Here is a 14,760-nt window from a genome sequence, read left to right on the forward strand (position 1 = left end):
CTGCAATTAATGTGCTCAAGAATAGGTCCATCGAAAAAAAAAATCCGTTTAAAATGCGAATATTATACTGCCAAGTAGTCCTACATACTTTATAATTGGGCAGACTGCACATCGCATGGGTCAAATACGCAGTTATGACATCATGAAAGCTAAAAAAATTCGCGGGCGCGCTCATCAACCCCCATGTGGCCGTATTGAATACAAAAAATGCAATGTGGCCGCCAATAGCAAAAAGGTTGTGCACCCCTGGACTAGGGTAACTTTAGGTCTTTATTAAAGGTGACCCCAGTCTACCCATCGACGTTCTTCCTGTTCCAACGAAAAAGAGACCGTCAACTTCGTCATGAAAATATATGTATTTCTATAATTCGGAAAACATCCCAACAGTTCAACAGAGAGCAGCAATCTTTAAAGCAGCAAAATAGATTGTAAAGTTTCAAACGCACCACAGTCCGATAGGTGATTTTTGTCTCAGAAAATTGAAGATGAAAGTAATAATACAAGTAAGTTGTCGGGATAATACGAAGAGAAGAGCAGAAACATCGAATTGATGTATACAATTCAGAGTTATATAGGAATCAAGCATACTCCATTGCGCAATGATTTTAATACCTGAATTTGACATGAAATACCCTGTATATGACCATTTCTTAGTCTATGCAGAGTTCTACTTTTGCAACATTTAACAAAAGATCACACCACCAAAAATATAATTTTGCCATAGAAACCGAATAGATTGTGTGCAAATTACTGAACAAAAAAAATAATTTTCATTAATTTATAATATACAGGATTGAACTAAATGTTGAAAAGGATTTGATGAAATCTAAAACGCTAATTTCAACTTCTATTATGATGGTAATAAAACATACGAGGCAGATGTATATTATTATGAAAAACTACTTTACTAAGGCCACACCTATGAATTAAAATATCAAAATCTAACCAGTATTATTAAATATAATTTAATTCTAAACCCCTACCTGAACATAAGGTAAAAATAATAATAAACAATATCTTTGGATATATGAAAATAAAAAAAATTATGGTTTAAATGGTAAAACATCAAGTCTTTTCCGCAGCAATTTCATACTGCAAACGACATTTTTCTTCCGCCATATGAATAGCATCTTGTATTTTATCCCACAGCAAACGATTGAGCGACTTCGCAAATGGTGGCTAAAATAAAGCAAAGAAGAATTAAGTTTGACAATGTTGCTCAATGTTAAGAATAGTGAATCAGATACTTTAGAAATATTGTCAAACGAAGTAAAATTGAAAACTAGTAAGGGTATTGATGTTGAAATCTTTCCTTTGCAATAAACTTCAATGTCAACTGAAAATGAACTGTTGATGAAGGCTTCTCCATATGCTGTCTATGCCCTTCTCTCTATACAAGGCTAGCTAGCACCAATGTTAGGTAGGGAGTTATTATATATTTTTTCGCTAAAAGGCAAATTCCCTTATTAATACACATAAGTTGAAGATACGGTAATTAGGAGAAAAGTAGAAAACTGAAGAATGTATGTTGTCACATATAGATATACGAGACAGCTTAACCATACATAGGGTGAGCAAGTCACACCTTGAAATTTTGAGATATTAAATTCTATACCGTTTCAGCAGCTATTTCTTCTACTTTCATTTTCCAATCTCTATCTAATCTCTTTTCATCAGATTTGTTTTGTTCTTCTTCGTCTCTTTTCTTAGAATCGACTGGTGTCATCAATTCTTCGAAATCTGCTTTTGACATGTTTAATATGGAACAGGCAATTGACTGTGCACGAGACATAGAAGGATCAGATTCCCTGTAATATCAGATAATAAATATTGTAACATAGACTTCTATGATAACAAGGTAATATGATAAGCTGTATCAACAATAAACGTTGTTAAATTGACATATCAATTCCAAGGTGATAGGATAATAGGTTTTATTTTGCATATCATAAACCACATAACTGTTTCAAATAGTGTCATTTTCAAATTTAAGATAAAAGTATCAAATAAAACAGCGCTCCTAACTAGTTTCTTTGTGATTGAACGATTGGCATACTGATCTGACATTCTTGTCAAACCGAAACAGGATATACATTTGAATATTAAAAGAGAAAGCCTGCGAAGTCATTAGGAATAGGGATATGGTCTCAATCACCATCTGCAGGCATCTTTATTGGTAGGCTATCGAAATACCAAATACCAGATTTGATATCAAGACACCTACACAATAAGTGAACTGCCAATCACTATAATCGAACACAATTCAGAAATTCAATGTTTTAATCAGCTTTTAACATACCGTAGTTTAGTTTAATTCAATTGGACAATGCCGATCGAATCAATAAATATTTCCAATATTATAAATGATATATATTAGCGAAGGCCTAAGATAGGATTGGAGTTACATATTTATCTCGGGGGAGAGGAAAGCCGATTAGACAACCTAATCATATGGCGAACCAAGGCATCTCTTCCGGTTACCAGTCCATATTGGTTATTTGTTTTCAGATGCATGGACTTGCGTGACAAACCTAGTGGTTGGGCTGACATGGACAAACTACGGCCCACGGGCCAAATCCGGTCCGTTGGGTATTCAATCTGGCCGGCCTGATGCTGTCACAACCAAACTAAAGCCAAATTTCAATGTTTTTAGCTGAAAAACACATCAAGGAATTTGACGAGATTGCGATTAAATTTAGTTTAGGCATGAGGCTCATTGTTTTCCACTTTTGCTTTTGTAACACTGCAAATGAAATTCTGTTCATAAAATGTTATTTTTTATGTCCTGTTTATATGTCCCGCCAATCTAGATGGGTAAAATTTTTGGCCCCTGGTCGAAAAACCTTGCCCACCCCTGGGTTAGAGTGACAAACTATGGAGGCATCGCAGCCATGCCCACCATTCAAACCCCGGATGTATTAAATTGGGTGGACAACACTGAACCGTAAAGATTGTGATCCCTCAAAAAGTAGTTCCTCACTGATCTAGGAAGGCTTCTACAGAGCCCAGAGTCTTGTCTGATTTGAAACATGTATTAAAAAAATGTTACCTCATAATTTGTGCTTCCTGTCTTGCAGTCTGTTTCTGGTTATATATTGTGTTTCTTATATGACTCAGATGATCCAATAATTGACTTGATAAGATCTGGAATGTATATAATGGGGTAATCATCAAGAGTTATTTTGGGTAGAAATGAATACAACAGATTTAAACATATGAACTGAGATCAGGACATGAATTGAAAGTCTGTGTGATTTAGATTAGATTGTTAAAAATGATCTTCGATTCTGAAAATGCATAATGTCTACTGATTTGAATTAGGTCAAGTATTCATGATATTTGAACTGAGTCCAAAATAAATCATCATACGATATTGAACAATTGTCTTTCACAACAAAATAACTGGGAAAAAATGGAAGTTAAAAGTTAACAAAAACAGTGAAAAACCACCAAAACGTGCAAAAACGTAAAATAAGCATACCTGTATACAAGTTGAATATTCTCTATTCTTTTCCTGGCTGATGGAAAGTTGCGTTTGCATCTTTTCTAATGCTTGCTCACTTTTTGAAGCGAGAGTATTTAGTTGTTGTTCTACAGTATTTTCTAATTGACTCGCAAGATTTTCAGCCTCAAGCTTTCGAGCTTGTTCAACCGATACTTGCTCACGCTGAAAAAATATATAAAATAAGAAAATATATACTTGTGTTCACAAAGTCCTATTGTTTCGAAACAGTGGTTCCAAACCTTTTCAGTGCTATCGACACTTTTCCTGAATGTTATTGACTCCTCTCTAAGTAGTAAGTAATTAACGCCAATTACCGTAATCAACGTATTCGCCGAAGTTATCAAAATTTATATTAAGTGGAACTTGTAGTCGATTGTAAATTTCCCCAACTCCGAAAGCCTGCTCCACATATTATTTAGTTACTAATGTATCATACCCAGTGGCACGGTTTAAAATCAACAATTTCTGTGTGTCGTTTTGTAATTAAGAAATGGTATTCAATCCCCTGACATAATGCTAATAAATATTGTACATTGCAACAGTTACTGACCTAAAATTACTAGCATTTTAAAAATACAAATCTGTTAAACTGCTTCTGCAGAAGAACTTCATTATCATATCAATTAGTAGCTATAAAATCTTCTTATTCAAAGAACCCAATGTCAGACAACCACTACCCACAACTCACCCTTTTTTCTAACTCTGATTTAGTTTCATTATAAGATTGTTCATATCTTGCTTTGTCTCTTCCAACAGCTTGGACTTGTTTTTTCAATGAATCAATGTAATTCTTCTTATGGGAAAGTTCTTCTGATAATTGTCTTATTTGTGCTTCTAGTTCAGACTGAAACAATCAAGAAAGCCAGTGTTTAATTTGGGTAGACTATATAAAAAAATATTTACAATAAAAATATACCATAGTCTCTTGCTCAGTCTGGTTACTCTGTTCTGCTGCTTTTATTTTTGCTCTTTGTTCTTCTATAAGTTGTCGTTTCATTGTAATGTCACGTTCAAGCCTTTGTTGATAGAAATAGAATTATGAAATGTGGAATGAATGTCTATTTGTTCTTTGTCGGTGTGATTTTATTCAATAATTCGTTTGATTCAACATTACCTTTTGTATAAAGTCAGCAATATCCAATCAAACGGACTTCCCATTTGTTATAACACACATCGCAAATGCAAAGTAACAAAAATTTGAAAAACTTGCAAGTATGCTGCAATTTTATGAAATATTTTTTGTAGTGCATCGTAAGTTGAAAAAATTAGAGAACCACGGACATATCTAACGAACAGAAGGAAAATATAAAAAAATGCAGATTTGTGAGACTGACAAACTGGTAAAAAATGAGTTGCTGAACTCTATTACCTGGTAAGTTTTTCTTTCATACCAGTAACTGTTTCTATTTTTTCTTCATTTTCCTTTTGCAATTTTTTCATTTGATCCATATAGTGATGAGCATCAGCATTAGCCATCTGTGCAAAACAAATTTGAACTATACAGTCTGAGAGAATGCGCTATACCACCAAATGAGTCCCTTTAATATTCACCAAATAAATCCAGAGGCAAGCTCGAATCCTTATTTGGAAATCCCAAGTTTAAACAAATGGCCAGAGAAATTCCAAAAAAAAAAAAAAATAGGCCAATCTGCTTATAATAAGTAGCGATAAGAATTGATGAAAAAAATTCAAATCAACAAAAGAATATGGACCATTTAAATGCTGAATACTATTAGACAATCGGTTTTCAAAGGGTCCCAATGTACATGTCTATGATACTCGCTACTTAAACAAATTTCAGAAATGAAAGGTAATGAGAAATAGCACTGTCCTAAACTAAACTCAAAATGGACGAACTGCTGGAAGCTAAGCAATTGCACCAATTGAACTGTACAATGACATACAATGAATGAATGCTTAATATAAAGCATTGCTATTTGATTTCAATTCTTCAGTAGACCACGAGTCATCAGAAAAATTGTAAGGGGACTGTTACGCAAAATTTTTCAGAAAATTTGAGAACCAGTGTATCAGTGAGACTTAATTTTTTTAATTTCTGTGAGTTTTGTTCATATTACTCCAAAAAAATGAAAAATATAAAGATACCCTCAGTTTATTTTCCAACAGTCTATAGTCAGTATCTGAATGTTTCTGCGGTTCAGGCATAGAATTTTTAACAGATTCCAAATTGCGTTGAAGTTCTTCTTTTTCTCTTGATATTACTTCTACTTCTCTATGTAACTTTTGGATTGACTGCAACAAAAAATAAATTTTTACAATCAAAAGACATGCTTTCACAAAAATAAGCAATTCCACTCCTTGACGTCGTAGGGTGGTTCATGAAACCGCTTGCTTTTCATTGGTTGACTAATCCTAGAAATGGACTAGTAATCGTACACGGTGCCGAGATTTGGCATATGATTAATCTTCTTATCTGCATTCCTTTCCCCCCCAAAAAACAAAGTCCTATCCTATCTTAAAATGCATGTGATATGTAATTGTAGAGTATAGTTATAAACCCAGTGTTTTAGTCTGTAAGGTACAACTGGACAGTGGACACACAAAGATACAAAATGAAAAACAGCAGTGGACATACTTAATTAGTTCATATTTTCATGAGCTTTAGTGAATTATACTTAAAAACTTTTATCTCAAAAGTTGTGTACATTGTGCAAACTACTTCAACTGCTGCCTGAATTTAAATTCAAACTAATATTTAATGCCGCAGTAAGGGTGGCTTTTTGTGTGACGTATTTGGATTAGACTACTACAATAATATACTGATGTTTTTTACGAGCTGGCGAGAAGAGATATACGAAAGAAAGAAAACTCACTGCTTTTGCAGATTTCAGTCTATTTTGAACACCTTGAATCTCAGATTCCAGAAGTGTATTCTTGTCTTTCTCATCACTGACCTGGAAATTGAGAAGGATTCCATGAAATAGTATTTTTCAGAACTCAATCAGCACGTTAGCATTATTTGCTTGTATACTGCCTTAGGAAATGCAGAATGAATGTCTCTCAGCCTTGAATCCAACTGATAATGAAATGCTAAAGGGTATTGCTTCATATAGGCTACTGTTGTGGAAAACATTGTTTTTCCTATTCAGTAGAGAAAAAAGAAGCAGATTTCCGAGATTTTACATCTTGTATTACCTGAAGAAGTTAGACTATGATCTAACGAAAACTCATAAATAAACTTACTATTTCGAGGAAAGAGATTATGCTATTCATATGAATGTGACAGCATATAACAAAAAACACAATTTATCAACCACTAACTAACTAAAAGACAGATTTTAATCTTCTTTTTTCATTAAAACAAGCAAATATATAAGGACAATGAGAATGGAATGTTTTTGAACTTTTCAAATATTATGGGTATGAAAAAAATCACTATCATACTGTATATGTGTATGCATAAGCACGATGACTGACAAAAAATTTCAAAGTTGATATTATAAAACACAGCATTTTCTTGTATCAAAAAATGATGATCGTCTCATCATTAACTCTCTTATACAAGAGATGAGCACTGAATATAGTCATTAACACTACTATGCTATTCATAGACCTAGCAAAATCTACCTCTTTTAAAGCATTCTGTCTTTCTGTAATCAAAGTAGAACATTGTCTCTGCATTGAGGATAATCTTTGTCTGAGTGAAGTGAGATCATTAACTCCATATTTAGAAGATGACTTGGTTCGTTTTGGAAGCTTAGAAGAAACTGGTCTTAAATCTGGAAGAAAATTGATTTTGAAATTAAATATTAATTAAACTCTTACTCTCTAAACATGTCCTAAAAAGGGTTGAAATCCAATTGAAGACACTCTGGAAAAGCACTGAAAAATCAAGACGTCATCGCTTATAACAGGGGTATGCAACCTTCAATACAGGAGGGCCAGATACAGATATGTCGGTGAAACCGTGGGGCTTCCCTTCATTTAACAAAGACTTTCCAGTAGTTACACGCACAAAAATTTTGCTCATCGGTCCTAGGATATGCTTTGTTCGCTTTGCAAAAGCTAGTTGTAGGGCATTGAAACATCATAGGCATAGATAATAAATTGGACTCAAGTGTAGGCTTTGTAATGCAAAGGGATTGGAATTACTAGCTTGTAACAGATTAAAATAAAAACTCATTCCCCGGGCCACACCATTCAAAATTGGAAATTCTCCACAGGCCGCAGGTTGCACACCCCTGCTGGATACCAGCAGGCTGGTGAGGTGCCATACTTGCAGACTTGGCAATGCTCAATAACTTTAGCTGTTCCTTATAATTCCTCGCTGGATGTCGTGGAATATAGATAACGTAAAATTTCTATCTAATTATATGATTATAAATTTTTAAGAAGAGAAAAAAGTACCAAAATTGGACAAGAATTAATTTTATATTTTTTTGCAAAGTACTTGTAATCTGCACATGTGTCAAGCTAGAATCAACTCTGAAACCAATTTTTTTCAATTTGACCTAATATGGAATTCAATGAGGGAATAATACCAATTTTGATTTGCTATATTTAAAAAAAATCTCCTAAATGAAATATTTTCGAAAGTAATTTTTATACAAGAATAATATTTACTAACCAGGAACATCATCTTTAGTTAACGTATCATCATCATCGTCAGATGCTTGTGAATCTGAGAGAAAAAAAAAAATATGAAGATTTAAAAAAATGAACGAAAATTTCAACAATGCAAAAATTGTACATTCTGTGTTGCTCTAACGAGCAGGAGCAGCAAACTTGCATTGTATTACATCTAATAGGGAAATTCGAATATCAGGAGCTTCAAGTCAAAAAGATAAAACCTGAAAACGATTTTTTAAGACAATGAGAAAAACATATATTTTTCATTTTTGAGTCTCTGTCATTTTTTTTATTGAAATACCCCAGTAAATATGATTAAATTGGCATTACTTTTGTTAAAGTAGACATTCCATAGTAACAAATTTTATGAAAATACCGAAATTTTGATAGCCATATGATTTTAAAAGCAGTTTTATTGGCTTTCCTCTTCCCAAAAATAAATATGAAAATCCTATCCTAATCCTAGTGATTAATGAACTCAATTTATGAGCTGTTGGTACATTATTTATCTTAAAAGTAGTTATCACTTTTTTATACACTGAAGTCAAAAGAGATTCCAACCTGTTAATCCAGGTACAGATCGTGCAGCTCTCACAATTCTTTCACCGAGACTAGCTGAATCAGAATCATTTTCAGAGTCAACAGTTGATTCTTTGCCGAATGCTTCTCTCATGTTTCTGATTGAATTATTCAAAAATTTCTGATGCTGAAAACGAAAAAAATATTAAAAATTATTTATCGGAATAAATAAAAATAAACTACTGCAAAACACTGGCTAATAAAAAATAATAGTTATATCAAATATATTTTAAATTTAATTTCTAATTGCTCACAAATTAGCAAGTTCTAAGATATGGCCCACAAATAGATTACCTATAACAGGGGACAGGGGTGGCCGAACTATCGTGGACTGAGATCAACTAAAATCTTCATAACATCTTGCTATTGACTCATCGACAATGAAGCCATGCACAAAAATAAATGACTACCAAAAATCCTTAGAATTCTCCTTAAAATCTCAGAATTAATAAAAAAAAATAGAAACTGAAATGGACATTCTAATGTCACTGCTGCAGTTATGAATAAAATATATTACACTTCAGAGAATATCTTCCTTTGGGCATGTACCTCAAATTATTAGCAATTTTAGCAAGTTCCACTCCAACTGCGGTGATTGGCGTGTTGGCCACCGATACAGTATAAAGAACTAACTATTTGGTATTAACAAGAAAGATATAAATAATCATATATGAAGAGAGAGTAATCCTAATAGAACACAACCTATGGGTAGATTTACTAAATTTTTGTGTTGTTGGGAAAAAAACACTTTTCTCCACATCTAATGGAACAATCGGTTTCAAATTTTCAGTACTTGAAGATGAAAAGAGTCACTAGTGAGCTATTTTAGTCCTATGGGCCCCGATATTTCACCAAAAATGTTTCTGTTTTATTTTAATTGAATAGGAACACTTTTTATTGCATATTGTTCGACCGCCTTCGTATTGTTTATCAACCCATTGTTCCAGCAAACTCAGTGGATAGGATTTATATATTTATCTCAGAGGAGAACAGCTTAATCATATAACACACCAAAGCCTCTTGTTACCAGTTCATGTCAGGTATGGGATTCGTTGACCAGTTATTTGTTTTCAGTGGCATGGACTGAGATATAACCGACAAAAGCCGTAACCAACGAGTAGTGCGTACTCAAATGTGAGGAGTCCAGCATTCCTCTTGCACATAATTATCAGCCAGACCACCACAAGATTCAAAGTCATGCACGGTAAACAGAAGTGCGGTGACGAGCGTGACCCAGACTCTACCCACACATGGTGTAGTGAGCCGGTGGCAAGCGCATTCCTAATGCCTAGCACGATGCGCCACACCACCCCTCTCAAGTTCTACCATACCAATATTCGACCATCCTGCCCATATATTTGACCATAGTTCTCTTAAACAAAGTAAACCAATGATTCAAGCTACAGCTTGTTACAGACTGTTATATGGATAAAAAAATATTAATATGATATGTTGTTGATTTTTTTCTTCATATATTGTTACCTTTCTAGCAGAATCTGTGCTCAATTTGGTAGATGATGTTCTTGCTGAAAGTGAAGGTATTGTGTTGCGAGCACTAGTCTGTGTTCTTGAAGTAGCTTCCACTTCAGCAGCTTCGAGAGAATTTGTTATTTCTCTCAATTCAGCTTTCAGATCAGTCAATTCTGCACGCAAATCATTATTCTCGGCCCTTCAGAAAAATAAAAATTTTTAAACAGCGAAACGTGTACAAAAAAGTTTAAATTATAATAGGATTAAAAGATAAATAAGACGCAGACACAGAATAGCATAACCTTTGCACGAACGATTTATTATTCTGATATTACCGTACTTTTCTCAAGTTACTGTATTTTGTGAGGCGCACTCCACTGTCAATAAATTGGTTAAATCGACTTTTTATTCAGATATAGGACGTATAGGACTTTAAGATGCAACGATTACTGATTTTGAGTTTAAGCAATAAAGAATTAAGCACTAACTGATCCGTACTTTAGGTGCACCAACTTTTATGGCGTATAAATTATACGGTATAATCAATTTTTGAGAAAGAAGGGTTTGAAAGCGCACCTTATGGTCTGTAAAATACGGTACTCAGAAATGAACTCTTGGAGACACACGACACACACACAAAAGACCTACCTGAGTGCATTTATTTCTTCTCTGCTTTCTATATTACTTGCTCTTTCATTTGCAGCTTCTTTTAGTTTATTCTTTGCTTCAAATTCTGCTTCAAGTTTTTTGTCTTCTGCTAATTCAACTTTATGCCGAAGTTCAACAATATCTCTGCGTAGATTTGCACTCGATTGTCGACTGTCTGTGACATCACGCTTCAGTGATTTATTTTCTTCTTTAATCACCCTGGTAGTCAAAGTTAAGCATGTTCAAATCTCAAAACACAAAAACAACATAGGGCTGCCTGGCAGAAGATTACAGGTACAGAGTCAGAGATGAGTATTTTCAGTCATATTTTTCAAAGACTCGCAATGAAATTTTGGGTCAGTTGTTGTTGGGTGAGTGATCTCCTCTTGCCTACCACCTAACTCATGAGTAAGAAATGAGTAGCTTTATAAGAGTGGGTTTTTGTGAAAGGCCAACAACAACAATTTTAATACAGGTAGTACTGGGATATTGTATTTCTTCTTTCTACTGTGGATCCGTCTGTAAAGATTGCCACGAGGATGCTTGAACGAGATAGTTTTAAAATTGTGATAAATTAGAATGATATAATCTTTCTCCACGAAATAGCAAGTGTATTTGTGAGCTTTCATCAGATCATAGTCTAACTTCTTCAGACAAAACAAGATACAAACTCAATAGAAAAGGTGTTCTGATGAAAGATTGTTGAAAGAGATTATTGTCTGTATTTAACAATTTTAATCTTAATTAAAACGAAATTTTATATATATATGTAATTGTATTATTTGAATTTAAACAAGCAAAAAGACACCGATCGCTACAAACGAAATTATGGCTAATGAAAACAGTAACTCATATTCAATGGTGTCATTTCGTGAAGCATGGTACATGCTACCAGCATACCTTATGTCCTTGAGAAGCTGGCTTTTTTCTTTTTTCAATAGTCTTGTATCTTCTGTTGCATTTTCTAATTTTCTTTCAAGATTTTTTACGATATGACGAAGAGTTGTGTTTAAGAATGAAACAGGGGAACCTGCTTTATCAGGAGATGTTTCTCTTTTCTTAGGTGTGCTACTCAATCTATTTCCATTCACTGAAATAGGAAAATTTTCATTGTTAAATGCTGGAAATCATAACAAGCAACTACATCCCAAACAAAAAGAATTTCCAAGGAACTGAGCTAAGTATACTTTGGATATTTTCTAAGGATTTTCATACGGCTGCTAAATTGCGAGGCAAACCACGACATCTTATTGAGTTACCAGTCTTGTTTACTAGTAATGCAGAAGCAGGTCAAGTACCCCGACCTTTAATTTTTGGGTACAACAAATCTCCGCAGATATTGCAAAATGTTTTTGTGCAAAACTTTCCTGCCCCGGGAACCCCAACCCAGGCTATAATAGCCAATTAATGATTGAACATTCAACATTTTACAAATATAATAAAAGGGTTCATTTAATTTTTTATCATGGTCCTACGCTACCTATAAGTGGTTGCCAGTGGCCAGTGGTTCTCAACCTGTGGTACGCGAATTATTGCAACAATTAACTTTTGCGTTGGCCAAAATATGGCGGCAACGCTTTCTCTTCATCATTATTACTGAATAAATTTGCTGAACGGGAATATAGATAGAGATCGCCCCCACCCACTCCTGCCCACCTAAAATGAATCCTGACCCCGACGTGTGACGTCCACAATGCATCTCCAGAAATTGACATCGAAGAGCCAAGATACCATGAAAGCGCCTTTATACATCATACTGTTGTTACTATTGCTACCTGATGTATATGTTGGCTGATCGGCATAATCTTGAGTTTTATTATTAAATAATTTGGAGACTAGGTTAGGCAGTTCCTGATAGCGGCTAGAGTCCATCAAAATGTGTTCACCAGAGTCTTTCAGCTCAGACGGTAGACAACGCAAATTCTCTCGCCATTTTGCACGCAAGTAATATGTTGTTACTGGCTTACTGCATATAATTAATATGTTAAAAATTTGCACGAAGGTCTAAAAATGGATGTCACATTAAATACTCCCATAGCGCGTTTCTTGTGCCACTGTTCCCCATCTCAACAGGGGGTTTTGTCGGTGGTAAGCGGCCAAAGTAAAAACACAAAAGCGGTACGCAGTCAGTAAAAGGTTGAGAACTACTGCTATACACACTACACAGTGATTCATGGCCCCTTTGGTAAAAAAAAATTGTATGCAAGAAGCTTATGATCTGACAAAAGAATTCATTACAATTGAGAAGATTATATTATGACATGAATCAGAATTTTCTATGTTATTATCCTATTTTTCAAAAATATTATGTTCACATACTATTATTTCTCAGTTTTGTCATGAGATCATCTTTTTCTTGTTTTAAACACATATTCAATTCTTGAACTGTTGCTTTATCCATTGCTGCTTGCACTCTCAAATTATCCAAGTCTTCTTCTAATGAAAGTCTGTAATCGTTGGAAGCAAAAATATTAAAAATAAAATTTGTTTGAGTCAAACCTTTTCACAAGAGGGGTTTAAATTAATGTTAAATTAAAGAGCTGTGACATTTGGGTGAAGCTGGAGTAGGAGCTACCAGAAATTTTAGTGGCTCAATATCCTAACCATCCTATTGTTTATTCACATTTATAATTTGGTAATTCATACTTCATACAAATAAATCGAATTTTTAGTTAAATTTATATTTTTTTTTTTAAAAGTTCAATTTTGATACCCTTATAAAATAGCTTTGAGTCCTGCTGTCACAAAACTGCATTTAGGCTGATGGTTTAAAGGTAGTGGTAACACCGAAAAATCGGGAATGGGTATGAAGCCTAAGTTGGAGCGCAGCTCTGACGCAAAAAATACAATATGGGTCCGAAGCCCATTGTGATTTCGAACCAAATCCCCAGCCCTGTGTTCATATTCGGAAAGCAAAGCAAAGAATTAGAATCAATGAACAGCAAATCATTGACTGTGTGTAGAAATTTTACCATTGATACAACAGCAGTTGTTCGCAGTTGTTACACCATGATAATATGACATAAAAAACATAAGGATCAACCTATTCATAAACAATACCTCTAACTTGCCGTTTAAATGCTTACAAAAGTCAAAACTAGGTTAATCCCCTGATCAAAAAAAAACAAAAACTAAAGAACTGAATCCACAAAGTCAAAATGACAGGCTGAAAATAGAATATATTCGAAGTTAATAAAAATCTAAATAAAAAAGTGAATCCTACTTTTCGTGTATTAGATTCCTGTTTTCTCTTTTATAGTAAGCAAGTTCATTCCAAACAGCATCACAATCTTCCTGTCTCATGTCCATAATATTAGGACGTTTTGTTTTCTTTTTAGATTTGCTCTTTCTTGGAGAAAGGACATCTTTTTCAGAAAGAGTTTCTTTCAGCTCCCTAAAGGAAACAAAATATCTCGTCAATTCATATTGCTTTTAATTAGTACCTTGAATATTTGAATTAAATTTCAAACCAATTTTAAAATTTTAAGAACTACACCTACGCAAAATATTAGAAGGGCGAAGAAAAGACGGTAAATGAATCACAAAACATAAATTTTCACTTGAAAAAACAATCTTCCGTAGTTTTGAAATAAAAAATTGACACGCTGCATTAAAATTACTACAATCTGCAATACAAACCTGTAATGGGCTTGAACTTCTTTTAATCTCCCCAAACGCTTGTCATGGGCCTTCTGTAATTGTTTCAATTCTTCTTTCTGCGATATAGAATAAAACATTATCATTTACATCTTATTTACATATCGGTATATTTGAATCAGTAATTTGAAAGATAATAATCATTCTTGTTTGCTTTTATTCCTTCAAAGAAGGTGTGAATCACTGTGAACCATGTCAAAAATTAGTAAAAGTTTATTATGATTTCTCCGAAAAAAAAGCACGAAAAAAACAAAGAGCTCATGGTAGATTGAGAAAATCGGGAAAACTGGCAAAATCTCTGATAAGGTTTA

General features: G+C 33.9%; 1 protein-coding gene across 1 annotated transcript in view; it reads right to left on the reverse strand.

Annotated features, from left to right (window-relative positions):
- Positions 1 to 337: 337 nt before the first annotated feature.
- The window catches only part of LOC120346427 (centlein-like), a 29,711-nt gene continuing 15,288 nt past the window's right edge, over positions 338 to 14,760 (reverse strand). The window contains exons 13-30 of the mRNA XM_039416161.2: positions 14,432 to 14,508; positions 14,016 to 14,186; positions 13,112 to 13,239; positions 11,693 to 11,882; positions 10,793 to 11,011; positions 10,157 to 10,343; positions 8,657 to 8,801; positions 8,094 to 8,147; positions 7,094 to 7,245; positions 6,340 to 6,420; positions 5,612 to 5,758; positions 4,875 to 4,981; positions 4,422 to 4,521; positions 4,194 to 4,349; positions 3,482 to 3,667; positions 3,050 to 3,144; positions 1,616 to 1,808; positions 338 to 1,179 (exon numbers count right to left, since the gene is read on the reverse strand). Coding sequence (XP_039272095.2) covers positions 1,066 to 1,179; positions 1,616 to 1,808; positions 3,050 to 3,144; positions 3,482 to 3,667; positions 4,194 to 4,349; positions 4,422 to 4,521; positions 4,875 to 4,981; positions 5,612 to 5,758; positions 6,340 to 6,420; positions 7,094 to 7,245; positions 8,094 to 8,147; positions 8,657 to 8,801; positions 10,157 to 10,343; positions 10,793 to 11,011; positions 11,693 to 11,882; positions 13,112 to 13,239; positions 14,016 to 14,186; positions 14,432 to 14,508 — 2,502 coding nt within the window. The 3' untranslated portion in view covers positions 338 to 1,065. The remainder of the gene's footprint in view (positions 1,180 to 1,615; positions 1,809 to 3,049; positions 3,145 to 3,481; positions 3,668 to 4,193; positions 4,350 to 4,421; positions 4,522 to 4,874; positions 4,982 to 5,611; positions 5,759 to 6,339; positions 6,421 to 7,093; positions 7,246 to 8,093; positions 8,148 to 8,656; positions 8,802 to 10,156; positions 10,344 to 10,792; positions 11,012 to 11,692; positions 11,883 to 13,111; positions 13,240 to 14,015; positions 14,187 to 14,431; positions 14,509 to 14,760) is intronic.

This window comes from Styela clava, chromosome 8, assembly GCF_964204865.1.
Source record: "Styela clava chromosome 8, kaStyClav1.hap1.2, whole genome shotgun sequence".
Classification (NCBI taxonomy): domain Eukaryota; kingdom Metazoa; phylum Chordata; class Ascidiacea; order Stolidobranchia; family Styelidae; genus Styela; species Styela clava.